General features: G+C 40.4%; 1 protein-coding gene across 1 annotated transcript in view; it reads right to left on the bottom strand.

The window, feature by feature from the left end:
* csf1rb (colony stimulating factor 1 receptor, b) overlaps positions 1-19,038 on the bottom strand; it is a 31,852-nt gene extending 12,814 nt beyond the window's left edge. The window contains exon 1 of the mRNA XM_023281000.3: positions 18,938-19,038. Within this exon, the coding sequence (XP_023136768.1) occupies positions 18,938-18,992 (55 nt within the window). The 5' untranslated portion in view covers positions 18,993-19,038. The remainder of the gene's footprint in view (positions 1-18,937) is intronic.
* Between the last annotated feature and the right edge of the window lie 1,824 nt (positions 19,039-20,862).

Here is a 20,862-nt window from a genome sequence, read left to right as displayed (position 1 = left end):
TGGCTGTCTGTAGAGGGTCCAGGCTGTGATTGGCTGCCTGTAGAGGGTCGGAGGTTGTGATTGGCTGCCTGTAGAGGGTCGGAGGTTGTGACTGGCTGCCTGTAGGGGGTCAGAGGTTGTGATTGGCTGCCTGTAGAGGGTCGGAGGTTGTGATTGGCTGCCTGTAGAGGGTCAGAGGTTGTGATTGGCTGCCTGTAGAGGGTTGGAGAATGTGATTGGCTGCCTGTAGAGGGTTGGAGGATGTGATTGGTTGTCTGCAGAGGGTCGGAGGTTGTGACTGGCTGCCTGTAGGGGGTCGGAGGTTGTGATTGGCTGCCTGTAGAGGGTTGGAGAATGTGATTGGCTGTCTGTAGAGGGTCCAGGCTGTGATTGGCTGTGTATGGAGGGTCCAGACGCCGTGATTGGCCGCCTGCAAAGGGTCGGAGGTTGTGATTGGCTGCCTGCAGAGGGTCGGAGGTTGTGATTGGCTGCCTGCAAAGGGTCGGAGGTTGTGATTGGCTGCCTGCAGAGGGTCGGAGGTTGTGATTGGCTGCCTGTAGAGGGTCAGAGGTTGTGATTAGCTGGTCACAGGCTGGTGGCAGCAGGTTTCTTGGTCATGTCCTGCAGCTGGGTGGCGATGCGGGACGTCTGCAGCAGTAACGCCTGGTGGTTTTCGACCAGCAGACTCTGGTGCCGAGCCAGGTTTTGGAGATCCTGGATCTGCTGGGACCCCTGAGGACAGAACACCAGAAGACCGGTTAGACTGGACTGGATCACTTTATCTGCAGCCAACAAGATCATTAACTTAGACTATTAAAGATTTTCTCTGTGCTTAAACCAGACTGGTGTAGACCACATTAGAACAGGTTAGTCTAGACTGGTTAACTCAAATATTCCTACCCGATCAGAACTGGACTAACTGGATCAACTAAACTGTTCAACATATCCAAGTTAATGTTATCTAAACCTGAGATAAACTGAACTAAACCTGAGAAAAACCAAACTAAACATGACATAAACCAAACTAAACCTGAGATAAACCAAACTAAACCTGAGATAAACTAAACTAAACCTGAGATAAACCAAACTAAACCTGAGATAAACTAAACTAAACCTGAGATAAACCAAACTAAATCTGAGATAAACTAAACCAAACCTGAGATAAACCAACCTAAAGCTGAGATAAACCAAACTAAACCTGAGATAAACTAAACTAAACCTGAGAAAAACCAAACTAAACCTAAGATAAACTAAATTAAACCTGAGATAAACCAAACTAAACCTGAGATAAACCAAACTAAACCTTACATAAATCAAACTAAACCTGAGATAAACTAAACCTGAGATAAACCAAACTAAACCTGAGATAAACTAAACTAAACCTGAGACAAACCAAACTAAACCTGACATAAATAAGATAAATAACAAACTAAAATAGTAATAAAAACACTCAGATGCCACTCTGCTGGACCTACCTGAGTTTCCAGAATGCCAAGCTGCTGGACCACCTGGGTCTGATGCTTGGCGACCTCCTTCTGGATCTGGACCAGCTGTGTCAGCAGACTCAGCACATTCATCTTCCATGCATCCTCTTGTTTCTGGTTCTGGACCAGCTCCAACAGCTTGGGGGTGGAGCTTGGTCCATTGTCACTGGCGTCTGATTGGCCAGGAGACTGGGCGGCGCCCATCGTCATGGCAGCTGCTGAGTTGTCAGGGAGATCACCTGCAGTGAAGACGCCTGAAGTCAAAACTTCAGTTTTACACCGTAAAGCCTTTACGTGGCTGTGATTTTCAGAATAAGAGTATTCTAAGAGTTAAAGAGGACGTGTTTACAGGTGTGTTAGATGGGCAGGTGTGGCAGCCAATCATATACTAGTAGTCCTGGTAGCAAGAGTTTAACCACCTGACCAAACTCAACAGGTTAGAAAAACTAAACATGGAATAAAATAAACCTGAGACAAACTAAACTTGAGGTAAACTAAACCTGAGCTAAATTAAACCTGAGGTAAACTAAACCTGAGGTAAACTAAACTTGAGGTAAACTAAACCTGAGGCAAACTAAACCTGAGATAAACTAAACCTGAGGTAAACTAAACATGAGGTAAATTAAACCTGAGGTAAACTAAACCTGAGATAAACTAAACCTAAGATAAACTAAACCCGAGTTAAACTAAATCTGAGGTAAACTAAACCTGAGGCAAACTACACCTGAGATAAACTAAACCCGAGATAAATTAAACCTGAGATAAACTATACCTGAGATACACTAAACTAAACCTGAGATAAATTAAACCTGAGGTAAACTAAACCTGAGATAAATTAAACCTGAGATAAACTAAACCTGAGATAAATTTAACCTGAGATAAACTAAACTTGAGATAAATTAAACCTGAGGTAAACTATACCTGAGATACACTAAACTAAACCTGAGGTAAACTAAACTAAACCTGGGATAAACTAAATCTGAGATAGGCTAAACCTGAAGTAAACTAAACCTGAGGTAAACTAAACCTAAGGTAAACTAAACCTGAGGTAAACTAAACCTAAGGTAAACTAAACCTGAGATAAACATGTCAGGTGTTGCTAATACCAGTAAAGTCACACTGAACAACACGTCATGTTGTGAAGCTTCATGTGACAGTTGGAGACTCAGTTTCACAATCACAGCAGAAAACCAGATGTGAAACTAACAACACACTATGTGTGTGTGTGTGTGTGTTATTGTGTGTATTTGTGTTGTAGGCGTGTTGTGTGTATTTGTGTTGTAGGTGTGTTGTGTGTATTTGTGTTGTACTGTAGGTGTGTTGTGTGTATTTGTGTTGTGTTTTAGGTGTGTTGTGTGTACTTGTGTTGTGTTTTAGGTGTGTTGTGTGTATTTGTGTTGTGTTGAAGGTCTGTTGTGTGTATTTGTGTTGTGTTGAAGGTCTGTTGTGTGTATTTTTTGTTGTGTTGTAGGTGTGTTGTGTGTATTTGTGTTATGTTGAAGGTCTGTTGTGTGTATTTGTGTTGTGTTGTAGGTGTGTTGTGTATTTGTGTTGTGTTGTAGGTGTGTTGTATTTGTGTTGTGTTGTAGGTGTGTTGTGTGTATTTGTGTTGTAGGTGTGTTGTGTGTATTTGTGTTTTGTTGTAGGTGTGTTGTGTTTTTGTGTTGTAGGTGTGTTGTGTGTATTTGTGTTATACTGTATTTGTGTTGTGTGTATTTGTGTTATACTGTAGGTGTGTTGTGTATTTGTGTTGTTTGTATTTGTGTTTTGTTGTAGGTCTGTTGTGTGTATTTCAAATGACCAGAGGTCTGTTTCACGAAGCAGGTTCAACAAACTCTGAGTTTAACCCTGAACTCTGAGTTGATCTACTCTGAGATAGAAAACTCTGAGTTTCTGGTTTCACAACGGCTGATTTGAGTTGGTTCAATCAACTCGGACTAGTTTCACCAGGAGTTAAGCGCGTGCACCACAACTCTGAAAAGCCAGTATCAATGGAGCGCCGATTCGACGAGTCACCATGGCAACGGGGAAGCGGAGGACTACACCGTTTGAACTGGAAATCTTAATGCGCTTATATAGCGAGTTTGAGCATGTTTTTAGAAAGAAGTGCAACACCTGCAGCTGCAAAAGAGAGGAAGACGGTGTGGGAGAACATTGCTGCCTGGGTCAATGCGTAAGTTTAAATCACAATAATATTACAGGAAAACTGTTTGAATAGTAGCCTATTAAGTTATTTCATTTAAGTGCAATCCCGAATTTTTAAAACAGGTAAGAAGTCGGCATAATCTCATGGAGCTACCTCATTTTGATCATGTTTTACATTGTAAAGTAGCCTAAATATTAGGTGGCTGTTTGACTGTGCAGTGGTTTTATCCCACACAGCCTAAATGTCTGCATCCATATCATGTTCTGTTAAACAATTAAGCCTATTAAACTAACAAAGACTTCTACTCAGCAATATATATATATATATATATATATATATATATATATATATATATATATATATATATATATATATATATATATATATTCAATTCAATTTTATTTATATAGCGCCAATTACAGTCAAATTGTCTCGAGACGCTTTACAGAACCCATATGCCTGACCCCCAGAGCAGCCAAAAGGCGACAGTGGCAGGAAAACACCCTTTTAACAGGGAAAAAAACCCTCGAGCAGAACCCGGCTCTAATGTGGGGGGACCCATCTGCCTGCTGGCCGGGCGAGTTGAGAGGGACAGAAGAGGTAGAAAGGTAGAAATAGAGGGGTAGAGGTAGAGATAGAGGGATACAGATAGAGGGGTAGAGATAGAGAGGTGGGGGGTGGGACACAAGGACCATAAAACACAGCCACACATCTGAAGCATCCAGCATCCAGCTCTAGGACCAGGGACACTCAGAGAAAGGACACAGAAAGAAACAGAGTGAATGTAATGCAATAAAGGTATATATAGTAAATACATAGGTAGTTAGAAAAGGGCTCAGTGCATCAAGAGAGGTTCCCCAGCAGTCTAGGCCTATAGCAGCATAACTAGGGGCAACTAAAGGGACGTCAAGAGGGGAAGTCAGTTTTGCAAATGAAAACACCAGCTCACCCCGTCAGGGTCACCCAGTCAGCCCTAACTATAAGCTTTGTCGAAAAGGAAGGTTTTAAGCCTGGTCTTAAAAATAGAGAGGGTGTCCGCCTCCCGAACCCAAACTGGGAGCTGGTTCCACAGGAGAGAAGCTGATAACTGAAGGCTCTGCCTCCCATTCTACTTTTAGAGATTCTAGGAACAACAAGTAAGCCTGCAGTCTGAGAGCGAAGAGTTCTGCTAGGATAATATGGTACTATCAGGTCTTTAAGATATGATGGAGATTGGTTGTTAAGAGCTTTATATGTCAGAAGAAGGATTTTGAATTCTATTTTAGATTTAACAGGAAGCCAATGAAGAGAAACCAATATAGGAGAAATATGATCTCTCTTGCTAACTCCCTTCAGTACTCTGGCTGCAGCGTTTTGGATCAGCTGTAGATATTTCAGAGAGCTATTGGGACAACCTGATAATAAGGAATTACAGTAGTCAAGCCTAGAAGTAACAAATGCATGGACTAGTTTTTCTGCATCACTCTGAGACAGGATGTTCCTGATTTTCACAATATTTCTCAGGTGGAAAAAGGAAGTCCTACAGATTTGTTTTATGTGCGAGTTAAAGGACATGTCCTGGTCAAAGATAACACCGAGGTTCCTCACAGTAGTACTGGAGGCCAATGTAATGCCATCCAGAGTAACTATATGCTTTGAAAGCAATTCTCTAAGATGTTTGGAGCCAAATACAATGACTTCAGTCTTGTCTGAATTTAGTAGTAAGAAATTATAGGTCATCCAGGTCTTTATGTCCTTAAGTCAATCTTGCAGTCTAGCTAGCTGATTAGTTTCATTTGGCTTCATAGATAAATACAATTGAGTGTCGTCAGCATAACAACGGAAATTAATACAGTGCTTCCTAATAATGTTGCCTAAGGGAAGCATGTATAATGTGAACAGTATTGGTCCTAAGACAGAACCCTGAGGAACTCCATGATTAACCCTAGTATGCTCAGAAGAGTCATTGTTGACATGCACAAACTGGAACCTGTCTGATAAGTAGGATTTAAACCAGTCCAGTGCTGTCCCTTTAATGCCAATAGAATGTTCTAGTTGCTGTAATAAAAGTTTGTGGTCGATTGTATCGAATGCTGCACTAAGGTCCAATAAAATAAGTATAGAGACCAGTCCATTATCTGACACTATGAGAAGGTCATTAGTAACTTTCACCAGAGCTGTTTCTGTGCTATGATGCACTCTGAAGCCTGACTGAAACTCTTCAAACAAGCTATTCCTTTGTAAATGTTCACATAATTGATTTGCAACTGTTCTTTCCAGAATTTTGGAGAGAAATGGGAGGTTGGAAATTGGTCTATAGTTGGCTAAAACATCTGGATCTGGAGTGGGCTTTTTAAGTAAAGGTTAGATTACAGCAACCTTAAAAGCCTGTGGTACATAGCCTGTTACTAGAGAGAGATTAATCAGATCTAACATTGAGGAATTAATTAAAGGTAAAGCCTCCTTGAACAGTCTAGTTGGGATAGGATCTAAAAGACATGTTGATGGTTTGGATGTAGAAACTATTGAAATGAGTTCAGAGAGATGTATGGGAGTGAAAAATTCTAAATATCCATCTGGTCTTACAGCCAATTCTAAAGCATCTGTACTCGATGATACATCTGTGACATTTGCAGGAAGGGCCAGATTAATTTTTTCTCTAATCGTAATAATTTTATTTGTAAAGAAGCTCATGAAGTTGTTACTGCTCAAAGCTAAAGGAATACAAGGGTCAACAGAGCTCTGACTCTTTGTCAGCCTGGCTACTGTGCTGAAGAGAAACCTGGGGTTGTTCTTGTTTTCCTCTATTAAAGATGAATAATATGTTGTCCTGACATTACCAAGAGCTTTTTTATAAATTACTAGACTATTTTTCCAAGCTACATAAACTTCCTCTAAATTAGTGGAGTCCCACTTCCTTTCCAGCTTTCGGGATGCCTGCTTTAAAGTCCGCAGCTGGGAATTATACCAAGGAGCAGGTCCTCTCTGAGATAGAACTTTCTTTTTTACAGGTGCAACACTATCAAGTGTTGTACGCAGTGAGGCTGCAGCATTATTAACAATATAATCCACTTCTGTGGGGGTAAAATTATAATATTTCCCTTCCATTATATCAGTAAGTGGTGCTGGACTAAATAGAGAGGGTATTATTTCCTTAAATTTAGTCACCGAATTGTGAGACAGACATCTACTGTAATGATATTTATTCTTAACTCCTATACAATCTATTGTTGTAAATTGAAATGTTATCATAAAATGGTCAGAAAGAAGAGGGTTCCGGGGAAATACTGTTAACTGTTTGATTTCTATGCCATAAGTCAGAACGAGGTCAAGAGTATGATTAAAACTATGAGTTGGTTTATTTCCATGTTGAGAAAACCCAATTGAGTCTAATATTGAATTAAAAGCAGTCGTAAGGCTGTCACTGTCCACGTCAACATGAATGTTGAAGTCACCCACAATAATGACTTTATCTGAGCTGAGCACTAAATCAGATAAAAAGTCTGAGAATTGAGATAAAAACTCAGAGTAAGGAGCAGGAGGACGATATACAACAACAAATAACACTGGTTTCTGAGCTTCTAAATCTGGATGAGAGAGACTGAGAGTAAGATTTTCAAATGAACTGTAACTAGGTTTAGGTCTCTGGTTCATTTTTAAGCTAGAGAGGTAAATTGCTGCCACTCCTCCTCCTCGGCCCGTGATTCGAGGAACATGACAGTTAGTATGACTAGTAGGAGTTGATTCATTTAGACTAACATATTCTTCCTGCTGCAACCAGGTTTCAGTCAAACAGAACAAATCAATCTGGTGATCAGTTATCAAATCATTTACTAACAGAGATTTAGACGAGAGAGATCTAATATTTAACAGACCACATTTAATTGTCCTGTTTCTTCGCTCAGTTGAAATAGTGGTATTAATTTTAATTAGATTTTTATGGTTACTATGTCTTTTGTTCATTTTTGATTTGCTTAATTTATTGAATTTTGGTGGTCGGGGGACAGACACAGTCTCAATAAAGCTAAGTGATTTACTGGAGGGTGACAGCTGAGAGGAAACTGCAGAGAGGTGTGGAAGACTACAACTCTGCATCCTGGTCTGAACTCTGGGTTGTCATGCTTTAGGAGTTCTAATAAAATCAGCCATATTTCTAGAAATGAGAGCTGCTCCAGCCAAAGTGGGATGGATGCCGTCTCTCCTAATCAGACCAGGTTTTCCCCAGAAAGAGCTCCAATTGTCTATAAAGCCAACGTCGTTTGCAGTACACCACGTAGACGACCAGCGGCGAAACGATGCCATACGGCTAAACATATCATCGCTTGTCAGATCAGGCAGGGGTCCAGAGAAAACTACGGAGTCCGACATGGTTTTGGCAAAGTTTCACACCGATGCCACACTAACTTTGGTGACCTCCGATTGGCGTAACCGGGTGTCATTACCGCCGACATGAATAACAATCTTACTGTATTTACGATTATCTTTAGCCAGCAGTTTCAAATTTGCTTCTATGTTGCCCGCTCTGGCTCCTGGGAGGCATTTTACTACGGTCGCTGGTGTCGCTAGCTTCACGTTTCTGACTACGGAGCTGCCAATGATCAGAGTTGGTTTCTCAGCGGGTGTGTCATTGAGTGGGGAAAAACGATTAGAAACGTGAAGCGGTTTGTGGTGTGCCGGGACAGCGGGCTTGAGCTTAGGACTACGTTTCCTACGAACTGTCACCCAGCTACCCTGACTTCCCGGCTGCTCGGGAGCTGCTAGGGGACGGCTAGCAGAAGCTACACTAGCAGCTATATTATTGCGGTCCGCACCGGCTAAGGGAGCCTGGCTAACAGCTAGCGGGGTGTTTTCCATGGTGCGGAGCCACGCTTCCAATTCAGAGAACCTTGCCTCCAAAGCTACAAACAGACTGCATTTATTACAGGTATCGTTATCACTAAAGGAGGCAGAGGAGTAACTAAACATGTGACACACTGAGCAGGAAAGAGAAGGAGAGGAAGAGGGAGAAGCCATGCTAACTGCTAAGTGCTAGGCTAGCGGACAGAGATAACAAATTAACTTAGAATTAAGTACTGAGAGGGTGCGTGAAGAAAACGAGTGTATGTTACGATTCAAATATTACCGCTACACACAGATTTAATGAATATCAAATTAGATGGAGTGGATAAGCTACAACAGTCACAGAACACAACACAGCGCTACAACAGGAAGTGACGCAATACGCTCACCGTAACGTCAGACGTCAGCAGGGATCCACCAAATGCATCTTCCCTTGATGCAACTATATATAGATAGATAGATAGATAGATAGATAGATAGATATAGATATAGATATAAATATAGATAGATATAGATAGATAGATATTTTTACAAAGCATTTATTTCTCTTTTTCTGCGTCCTGCAGTTGTCTTACTGAAGTGCTCTGCATCTCCGACATTATATAAAAAACTTCCATTTGCAAAGAACCGCAGCGCAACAGACAATATCTGCTGGGATGTGAGAGCATGACTGTGGTTGGTCATGTTGTAAATGTAAGGACGGATGAAGTTGTGGATATAGATTATGGACTGTGATGTGAAACGGTACCGCTCTCAAAGATAATTGTCCGGGGCGCCCGTATAGCTCAACGCGTTGAGCGGGCGACCCATGTACAGGGGCTGGTCCCCGACGCAGCTGGCCCGGGTTCGATTCCCGCTCGCGGCCCTTGCTGCATGTCTTCCCCCGACTCTTCTCCCCTGTTTCCTGTCTCTCTTTCACTACGCCTATCTAATAAAAAGCCGACAAAAAGGCCAAAAAAATAACTTTAAAAAAAAAAAAAAAAAAAAGATAATTGTCCGGAAATGCAAGAACATCTATGCGCGGTCTGATAACAATCTCGCGATGAATATTTAATTCTCTGTGCAGTAATGCTGCTCCTTCATCCACTGGATCGTTCATAAAAGGACATGACATTTTGACACATGGCAGAACTAGACTTCGCCAAAACTCGCCTGATGACTGAATGAATGAGGAACTCTAATAGCGTGTGGCTGAAAGAGGAAGGAGACAGAGAGAAACTTGAGGTTTACTGAGATAAACCTGGTCCTGACCAGGTTAGAGTCATAGAGTCTGTTAATACGGTAACTGACAGAGTTTAAGTTGCCTCTCTTTGTGAAACAGGCTAGAGTTACCCCTCTGTCTCTGGTTTGAGTTACCTCCCTTTGTGAAATGGAAAACTCTGAGTTTCCCTCATTTCAGGGTTAACAAACTCAGAGTTTTCACTAAACCTACTTCGTGAAACGGACCCCAGATTCACTTGCTATCTGGGTTCAGGTTCTCCATCCAGACCTTCAGATGGTTCCTGCCAGGCTGGTGGAACCTAAACATCTCTAGATAGAACCTGTGTTCATTGTGAAGCAGCTAAAAGGTCTCAGAAAGCAGAACATGATGCCACATTTTAAAGAGATTCAAGAACAGATGAGGAACAAAGTCATTGACATTCATCAGTCTGGAGGGTTCCAAAGCCACTGCTGAGGCTCTGGGACTCCAGAGAACCTCAATCAGAGACATTATCCACAGATGGAGAAACATGGAACAGTGGAGAACCTTCTGGAATGGACCAACTACCAACATTTCTCCTAGAACATTAGCATCTAATCCAGGAGGTCACAGAAGAACCCCGAGGAACATCTAAAGATCTGTAGACCTCACTGTCCTCAGTTAAGGTCTGTCTACTTCAGGGATGGGCAACTGGTGGCCCGTGGGCCACATGTGGCCTGCAGCATCATTTGTCGTTGCACGCAGAATAATTTCTAATTAATGTCAAATTTTTAACTGTTGGCTTCACTGCTGTTGAAGCAGCAGACTGTCTGGACCACAGGTGTAATTTAGCCTCCAACCACTAGAGGCACCAGAGGCCTTTAACTGAGCAAGTAGCTGCTCTCTTCATTGAACACAGGAGGCAGCTAATCTTCTAGCAGTAAAGATGTCTGCGCCAAAACGGAAACTTGACCAGGAAAACCACATCTTTCAGGCAAGATGGGAAACAGATTAGCTCTTCACAGAGTTCAGAGACAAACCAATGTGTTTAGTGTGTCAAGAAACAAAATCAGCCATGAAAGATTTCAGTTTTAGTCACTACAACACCACGCACAAAGACAAATCTGAAAAATATAGCGGAGCCACTAGAGTCACTATCGTCACTGACCTCAAAAGGAAAGTTCACCGACAGCAGAGCCTTTTCACCAAAACCACCACCGCAAAGGAGTCAGCTCTTAGGGCCTCTTATGTTGTTACCCCTGAGCTCTAAACCAAAGAAGCCCCTGTCCGACGGTGAGGTGGTAAGCAGTGTGCAACAGAGATGGCTAAATCTTTCAGAGATGACAACATGGATGTTATGCACCTGTCTAGGGGGAAGGTGTGTAGCATAATGTTTGATTTAAAAAAAAAAAAAAAACGAATATTTTCCCAGTCCCCAAAAACAACAATTAACAGGTTCTAAGAAAAATACAAAAGGTTTATTTACTTTTTTAAATTTTTTTTTTTAACAAATAAAAGAGGCCACTATATGGGCTATTCATTCAAACAACAAACTAAAAAACTGGATACAAACTAAACAGGCATTCAAGCGCTCAAACAAAAAAACCTATCCAACAAAACTACAACTACTACAAAAGAGAAACCTAAGTCTAACAAACAAAAACCACACTATCTTAATCTAACAAGAAAACACAGGTATCAAGCACAATAGGTTGGAGTCTGGGAAAAAATAAGGGTGCTGCTGTCAGAGAGGCTCCTCTCCACTGCTGGCCACCTAGATTCTAAAAGGGCAACAGCCAACCAGCATCGTCCGCCTTGCCGCCAATTACACCTCCTGCACACAGAGATCTACACACAAAGATCTACACACAGACACAGAACACCCACTACAACCTAACAAGACGAACAGACGACTCACACCGAAAACAAGGACGATACAAAGATCCACACAAAGACAGAACACCCACTCCCAGACAACAAAACAGATCCAAATTGCAAACACAATATTACAAAATACGGCCACCGCCATAACAATGAATAAAAACTTTGAAACTGTATCTCTGTCTCGTCGCACAGTGACGTGAAGAATTGTTGATATTTGAAATCATGTTGAGGAAAAGCTGAAAGACATAATGAATGACTGCAAATGTTTCTCTCTGGTGCTGGATGAGAGTACAGATGTGACAGATGTGAGCCAGCTCCTCATTTTCACCACAACCATTGACAGTTCATTAGAACTGCATGAAGAGTTACTGAAACTGGTGTCTTTGCATGAGACCACAAAGGGCACGGATATATTCAACACAGTAGAAATGGTAGTAAATGAGCATGGAAGCCGTTGTGACCGACGGTCCATGCAGCAAAGACACACTGGATTGTGGTCTTATCCATCAGAACGGAGCTGAAGGCCCCGTACTGCACTGCATCATAAATCAGGTGGGAGACTATTGATTTGATTCTGTTTAAGGTATTTATAATAATGTGTGAGCAAAGTATTTTCATAGTCTTAGTATTATTTATTTTTAATTTCCAGGAAGCCCTCTGCACAAAGACAATGAACTTCAGTCACGTCATGGATTTAGTGACCAAAGTCACTAATCTTATTGGAAGGGGTAACAGGGCTCTCAATCACAGAAACTTTGCCTTTTTGGAAGAGGTGAATGCCGCCTATGGGGATTTACAGATGCACACTGACATCAGATGGATGAGCTGTAAAAAGTGTTTGGAGAAGCAGCAGCTGAACTCCCTGTGTTTTTGGAGGACTGTCATCGCTGTGATACCGGTGCGTACTGCCGCAAACTCCAGGATACAGCTTTTCTGTGCAACATGGCTTTTCTTACGGATATCACCTCACATTTAAATCATGTCAACGTACAGCAGCAGGGGAGATGCTAAACTGTGTCAGACCTGTTCGCACACATCTCCAAATTTGGCATCATTTTCCCTCCTGTGAAGAGATGCGCAGAGATGTCCCTGAATGTGAAAAAATATTCCCAAAGTACAGAGCCGACATAGAAAATATGCTGCAGCAGTTCAATGAGCGGTTCCAAGACTTCCACCCATGCAGCTACGAGTTGTGCTGTTCACGGCCTCCTCTCTGCTGCGGTCAGTGATCAACCCACGGAGCTGCAGCTGGAACTGTGAGGACTACAGTCAGACCCCTTCTTTCAGCCTCAGAGACATGAGAAGGAGATTTCATTCTGGAGAATGCTACCTGAGTCCTGTTTCCTGTTGCTCAGGGATTTTTCACTTTCCATGGCCAGAATGTTTGGGAGCACCTACTGTACATCTGAGAGCAGCTTTTCAACTATGAAGCACATTAAATCAAAGGGAGAAACAGGCTGACAGATGAAACTCTGTTCCAGCTCATACAAACTGGAAGCCCAAAAATTAACATTGACATCCAGAATATTGTGCAGCAGCAGGCAAGACCACAGGTGTCTCATTAGGACACGTTGCTGAGCCAGGTGTAGGTGAGGGAGGGTCTTCTCAGGACCTTACTGTGTATAAATAGTTCAAATTAAGCCATTACAACATAAATGTTAGTTGTTGCACTTTGTGTTGGAGTTCTGCACTTTTTTTCATATAATAAAAATACGTTTTTTTTTTTAACAGAAGCACTACAAGAGTTCATTTGAATGTTCCAAATTATAAAACAAGTACAACAAACAGTGTTAACTGCTGTAATATATGTTTTATTGTTTTTTCATAAATTTAAAAACATGTTTATATGAAGCAGAGTATGATGTAAATTCACAGAGATAGTGTGGCCCTAGGTAGGGTTGGGGGGAGAAATGTGGCCCTCTCTGTCATTAAAGTGGCCCATCCCTGGTCTACATGGTTCCTCAATAAAGAAGACTCTGGAGGAAATGGATCCATGGAGAGTTAGAGATCAAACCTCTACTGACCTAAAAGATCATGAAGGTTCATCTGGATGAGCTCCAAGACTTTAGGAGAACATCCTGAGAACTGATGAGTCAAAGGTGGAACTTTCTGGAAGACATAGGTCCATCTGGAGTAAAGCTGATACTGCATTCTACTAGAAGAACATGGTACCAGCAGTGGAACATGGTGGTGGTGGTGAGATGGTTGGAGGACCTGGAGGACTTGTCATGAACTCTGCTCTCTATCAGAAGAACCTCCTGAGAACATCCACCATCAGTTCAGGACCTAAAGCTCAACAGTAATGGACCCAAAGAACACCAGGAAGTCCACCCCTGAGAGGCTCTACAAGAAATAAATGAAGGTTCTGGAGTGACTTCAGTCCATCTGAGATGTTGGTTGAAGACCTTCAAAGATCAGCTGATGATCTAAAACCATCTAATGTGACTGAATGAAAACTGTTCTCCAGAGAAGAGTGGACCAACGTTCCATGGATGTAGAAGATGATCCCAGCTGGAACAAACATCTACCTGCTGCTGCCAAATGAGTCCTCAGGTTCAGGGGGGCGATTATTTTTTCACAAGGAGGATAGAGGTTTTCAGTAAATCTGTAATAAACCATCGTTTTAAACTGCGGTCAGTGTTCTGTGGGTTTCTCTAACATTCAATGAATATAAACATCAGTCTGATGATCTGGAACATCTCAGCGTGAGAATCAGGTAAAACAGAAGATTTCTGTTCGTGGGCAAAAACTTTGGCCTGGTACTGCAGGTTTCCATGGCAACAGGATGCATCCATTGTGTAATGCTGTAGCAGCTTCATTCAATGGTTTTAGGAACGTTCAGGTCAGCAGGTTGGAGATGGAGCTCCTCAGCATCAGTTACCATGGAGATCTAGCTCCTCAGCATCGGTTACCACGGAGATCTAGCTCCTAAGCATCGGTTACCATGGAGATCTAGCCACACAGCATCAGATACCATGGAGATCTAGCTCCACAGCATCAGTTACCATGGAGATCTAGCTCCACAGCATCAGTTACCATGGAGATGTAGCTCCTCAGCATCAGTTATCATGGAGATCCTGCTCCACAGCATCAGTTACCATGGAGATGTAGCTCCTCAGCATCAGTTAACATGGAGATCTAGCTCCACAGCATCAGTTACCATGGAGATGTAGCTCCTCAGCATCAGTTAACATAGAGATCTAGCAGGATAAAAGAGAACCACCTTTGTGATACAGAAACTCTGACTTCAGGCTCCACACACCTGAAGACTCACTGATCTCACTTCATAGCTGAGTCAGACCAGTCCTGATCAAAGCACTACTGAGCATGTGCACAGAGGGCCAATGAGAGTCTGATAGAGGAATCAGTGTGTGTTTGTATTCAAACGGCTGCTGTTCTCTTTGTCAGATGTAGAGGGGTTTCTATTGATCAGCTGATTGGTTTCACATGTGACTGATCAGTTTGTAGGTTTGATTAGATGTTCCTTAAAGTCAGAGCAGAGAAACACAGACTCTCCTTAGAAAGCAGAAGAAACAGGAAGTGATCTATCTATCTATCTATCTATCTATCTATCTATCTATCTATCTATCTATCTATCTATCTATCTATCTATCTATCTATCTATCTATCTATCTATCTATCTATCTATCTATCTATCTGTCTATCTACTGGTGTGTAACCATAGTGATGGAGAATGTGGAACTGTTTGCGATGCTGCAGATAAAATATTGTAATTCCTGTCACTACCAACAGGGGAGACACACCTGAGCACAACCACCAATCAGACGGCAGCAGAGAAAGCTCCACACACTGAACCAACCAATCAACCTGAAACTTGTTCAATCATGTTGTTTTTCTCTCTAAACTGAAGGAATCGGATGTTCAGCTGTCCCTGAATGCATCATCTGAAGCAGCAACGTGTTCGGATTAAAACCTGAACAGAAGCAATCTGAGTGGATAAACAGAAAAACATCTTCTCTTTGACATTTTGAGTGAAAACCAAACATCATCGTCCAGAAAGTGTAAAAACAAGAAGGATCTCCAGATATCCAACTGTCCCTGAACGCATCATCTGTGACGTATCAGAAAATATCTAGAAAACTAGAGTTTATAAAAATCATTCCACTAAATAGACTCTTTACTCCAGACCTTTCAGCTTCACCGTCCTGACGTCACTGATCCAACTCCTATTGATGACAGAGTCATTGATCAGCAGAAACCTCCTGATCAGATGATCCATCTGTCTGGATCTCTGGACACTGTTTGGTTCTCTGAAGCCTCCTGTGAAACCAGTTCAACACCAGACAGTAACCACCAATCACATTCCTGATCAGCTACTGACTGGAAACAATCAGAGTTTAGATGAGAGGTTTTACTGTCGTCCACTGATGAGGTCCTCAGACCGTCAGGAGATACGAGGTTTGTTTGTTTGGAGAAAGTCTTGCAGTTAGGAGGTTTCAGTGTGATGAAACCTCAGAACGTCAGGAAACACATTTTCTACCAGAAACCACACACACACACACACACGCACACACACACACACACACACACACACACACACACACACACACACACACACACACACACACACACACACACACACACACACAGGGTGGTGTGTGTGTTTGAGGGTCTTCGTCCCACTTCCTTGTCTCACTTCTTCATTATTGGATGTAAAGGAGGAACTGGTTACCATGGCAACATGTTGACGTCCACGCCTAGACTCTACTGGTATAGTATTTATAGTAGTATTTATAGCGGTATTTATAGCAGTATTTATAGCAGTATTTACAGCGGTATTTATGGCAGTATTTATAGCGATATTTATCGCGGTATTTATAGCAGTATTTATAGTAGTATTTATAGTAGTATTTAGATTAGTATTTGCAGTGGGGTTACACTAAAGTACTTGGACACCTTACAGACTGCTCTACCTGCCCAGTAAAAGTCTCTCCCATGAATCCTCATCGTCATCTAGGAACATGAAGAAAACCTCCACTGATGGAAAGACTTGGTCATTCAGTATCTTCGGGTATCAACTGACCTCATCCTTTGGGAAAATAACATTGGTGAACCTGACCAACCCCAGATCATAACCCTAACCCCGACTCGCCATGATGAGGGCATCACTTCATCCTCCTCTCTTCTTACCCTGATGCCCCCATCACTGTGGAACAGGGTAAATGTGGACTCATCAGACCACATTAATTCTGTACTAATATCCTATATACATATATATATATATATATATATATATATATATATATATAGACATAGTACAAACACACTATTTATGTACCATAAAACAAAGAAAATGCCGTCGTCTTCTTTTATCATTGTGATTCTCTGGCTGTAGATTCTTTTAATTACAAGATAAAGTCTGGTTGGTTGAGCTGAGAAATCAGTCCCTAAAACAACGGATCCATTATTTAGAACATTTAGAATCTATTATTTATAACATTTAGAACCTGTTATTTAGAACATTTAGAACATGTTAATTAGAACCTGTTATTTAGAACATTTAGAACATGTTATTTAGAACATGTAGAGCATGCTATTTAGAACATTTAGAACATTATATATAGAACATTTAGAACATTTTATTTAGAACATTTAGAACATTTTATTTAGAACATTTAGAACCTGTTGTTTAGAACATTTAGAACATGTTATTTAGAACCTGTTATTTAGAACATTTAGAACCCGTTATTTAGAACATGTTATTTAGAACATTTAGAACATGTTATGTAGAACATTTAGCACATGTTATTTAGAACCTGTTATTTATTACATTTAGAACATGTTATTTAGAAGCTGTTATTTATAACATTTACAACCTGTTATTTATAACATTTAGAAGCTGTTATTTAGAACATTTAGAACATTTTATTTAGAACATTTAGAACATTCTATTTACAACATTTAGAACATGTTATTTAGAACATTTAGAACATTTTATGTCGAACATTTACAACATGTTATTTAGAACCTGTTATTTATAACATTTACAACCTGTTATTTATAACATTTAGAAGCTGTTATTTAGAACATTTAGAACATTTTATTTAGAACATTTAGAACATTTTATTTACAACATTTAGAACATGTTATTTAGAACATTTAGAACATTTGATTTAGAACATTTAGAACATGTTATTTAGAATATTTTGAACATGTTATTTAGCACATTTAGAATCTGTTATGTTGAACATTTAGAACATGTTATTTAGAACATTTAGAACATGTTATGTAGAACATTTAGAACATGTTATTTAGAACATGTTATTTAGAACATTTAGAACATGTTATTTAGAACATGTTATTTAGAACATTTACAACCTGTTATTTATAACATTTACAACCTGTTATTTAGAACATTTAGAACATTTTATTTAGAACATTTAGAACATTTTATTTACAACATTTAGAACATGTTATTTAGAACATTTACAACCTGTTATTTCTAACATTTACAACCTGTTATTTAGAACATTTAGAAGCTGTTATTTAGAACATTTAGAACATTTTATTTAGAACATTTAGAACATTTTATTTACAACATTTAGAACATGTTATTTAGAACATTCAGAACATTTGATTTAGAACATTTAGAACATGTTATTTAGAATGTTTTGAACATGTTATTTAGCACATTTAGAATCTGTTATGTTGAACATTTAGAAGCTGTTGTTTAGAACATTTTATTTAGAACATTTCGAACATGTTATTTAGAACATTTTGAACATGTTATTTAGAACATTTAGAATCTGTTATGTAGAACATTTAGAAGTTGTTATTTAGAACCTGTTATTTAGAACATTTAGAACGTTATTTAGAGCATTTAGAATCTGTTATGTAGAACATTTAGAAGTTGTTATTTAGAACCTGTTATTTAGAACATTTAGAACATGTTATTTAGAACATTTAGAATCTGTTATGTAGAACATTTAGAAGTTGTTATTTAGAACCTGTTATTTAGAACATTTAGAACATGTTATTTAGAACATTTAGAACCTGATTTTTAGAACATTTAGAACCTGTTATTTATAGCATTTAGAACATGTTATTTAGAACATTTAGATCATGTTCTTTTGGAAGTGTTCCTCATCTTGCATCATCATCAAAGATGTTCTCAGGAGAACCGTGTTTCTGGTCGACTTCATTGGTTTTAAATTTCATGTTTTATCGAGCTGATGTTTACAGATTTCTTTACATGTTTACGGTGTTGTTTTCATGTTCACAGCTTTGTTTACAGGTGTGTTTACAGGTGTGTGTTTCTTTCATTGATGATTGTTTTCCATCAACAGATAAACAAACATGAGGTCGTCAGATCTTCAGGACTGAATCTTCCTGTTCAGAGTTCAGAGAACTGGATTTAAAACATTAAATCAACATTGATCAAATGTTTAATCAACCTTAAATCAACGCTGAACAAACGTTTCCTACCTGCAGAGCAGCAGCAGCTGAGGGCGATCGACAGCAGCAGTGAATGCAGCCACATCTCTCTCTCTCTGTGTTCAGACTGAAGTCCAACTGAATCTGAGCCACGATGAAGACTTCCTCTAACTGGACCCAGAGCTCCGCCCCCTCCATCGTCATCATCATCATCAAAACTTCCTCAAACTGGACCCAGAGCTCTGCCGCCTCCATCGTCATCATCATCATCAAAACTTCCTCAAACTGGACCCAGAGCTCCACCCCCTCCATCATCATCATCATCATCATCATCAAAACTTCCTCAAACTGGACTCAGAGCTCCACCCCCTCCATCATCATCATCATCATCATCATCATCATCATACTAATGTCCAGCCCTCTGGCACTTTACTGTATTTATATCCACATTTGTTGTACTTTTCTGTATTTTTTATTTTTTTATTTTTTAAATTTTATTATCCCTTATTAATTCCACGAGGGGAAATTCTGATTTTTGCATCTCTCCCCAATTGGGGGAGTCAGAGCGACGGGTCAGCCACAGTACAGCACCCCTTGAGCAGGAAGGGTTAAGGGCCTTGCTCAGGGGCCCAACAGTGGCCACATCGGGGCTTGAACCTCTGACCTTCTGATCAGTAGTCCAGAGACTTAACCGTTGCACCACCACTGCCCCCATTATATCCATACTTGTAGTACTTTTCTGTATTTATATCCACATTTGTAGTACTTTTCTTTATGTTCACATTTGTAGTGCTTTTCTTTATTTAGATCCAGATGTTTAGTACTTTTCTGTGTTAATATGCAGTGTTTTGTTATTTTTCTGTGTTAATCTCCAGATTGTGTCCTCTTGTCTGTTCATATCTAGATTAATTATCACTAAATGCGTGAATGGAAGCTTCTTTAACACGGAACAGTCTGTGGATCAGTACTACAGATGTCCACCAGATGTGGATCAGTACTGCAGATGTCCACCAGATGTGGAACAATACTACAGCTGTCCACCAGATGTGAATCCTGTTCAACGTCTCAGATGAAGGTTGAATTGATGTTTTCTCAAAATGTTTCCTCAGAACCAAATCACTAAAATGTGGAATCATGTTGGAGGTTCTGATCGTGTTGGAGGTTCTCATCATGTTGGAGGTTCTGATCACGTTGGAGGTTCCGATCGTGTTTCGAGGCTCTGATTGTGTTGGAGGTTCTGAGGAGAATGGCGTCTGTAGTTTGACTAAAGTTCAAACAAACTGGGCATTTTGGAGGAAAATGAGGAAGGAGTTTGTGCAGCGTGAGTCAGTCTGGACAGATTCTGCTCTGAGAGGAAACGTTTTCTGACACTCAGCACATTTCTGCTGTGTTCAGGGTTCAGAGGCAGAAACAGCAGCTGGTAAGAGAACTACCTGGACCTCCTGATCATCAGGAACAACAGTAGTCCAGCCTAGAAGTTCTAAATGCATGGACTAGTTCCTCAGCATCACTCTGAGACCAGATGTTCCTGACAGATGATAGAAAGCTGTCTGACAGACTGGTTTATATGCTAAAGGACAGATCCTGGTCAGAGATAACTCCAAGGTTCTCTACAGTAGAACTGGAGGCAGCGCCATCTAGAGGAACTATCTGGTTAGATGGAGTGTTTCAAATTCAAAAACCTCAATTTGTCTGGATTTAAATGAAGAAGGTTCCAGGTGATTCAGGCCTTTATGTCCTGCAGACATGTTGGAGTTCCACCAACTGATTGGTTCCATCTGGTTCCATAGAAAATAGAACTGGGTGTCATCTGCATAACAACGGATATTTATAGAGTGTTTCCTAATAATACTGTCTAAGGAGAGCATGTTCAAAGTAAATAATACGGGTTCTAACACAGAACCCTGAGGAACTCCAGAACTAACTCTGGTGGAAGAATCATCGTTAACATGAACAAACTGGAATCTGATAAACAT

This window comes from Amphiprion ocellaris, chromosome 14 (genome assembly GCF_022539595.1).
Source record: "Amphiprion ocellaris isolate individual 3 ecotype Okinawa chromosome 14, ASM2253959v1, whole genome shotgun sequence".
Lineage (NCBI taxonomy): Eukaryota > Metazoa > Chordata > Actinopteri > Pomacentridae > Amphiprion > Amphiprion ocellaris.
This window is presented reverse-complemented; position numbering and strand designations above follow the sequence as displayed.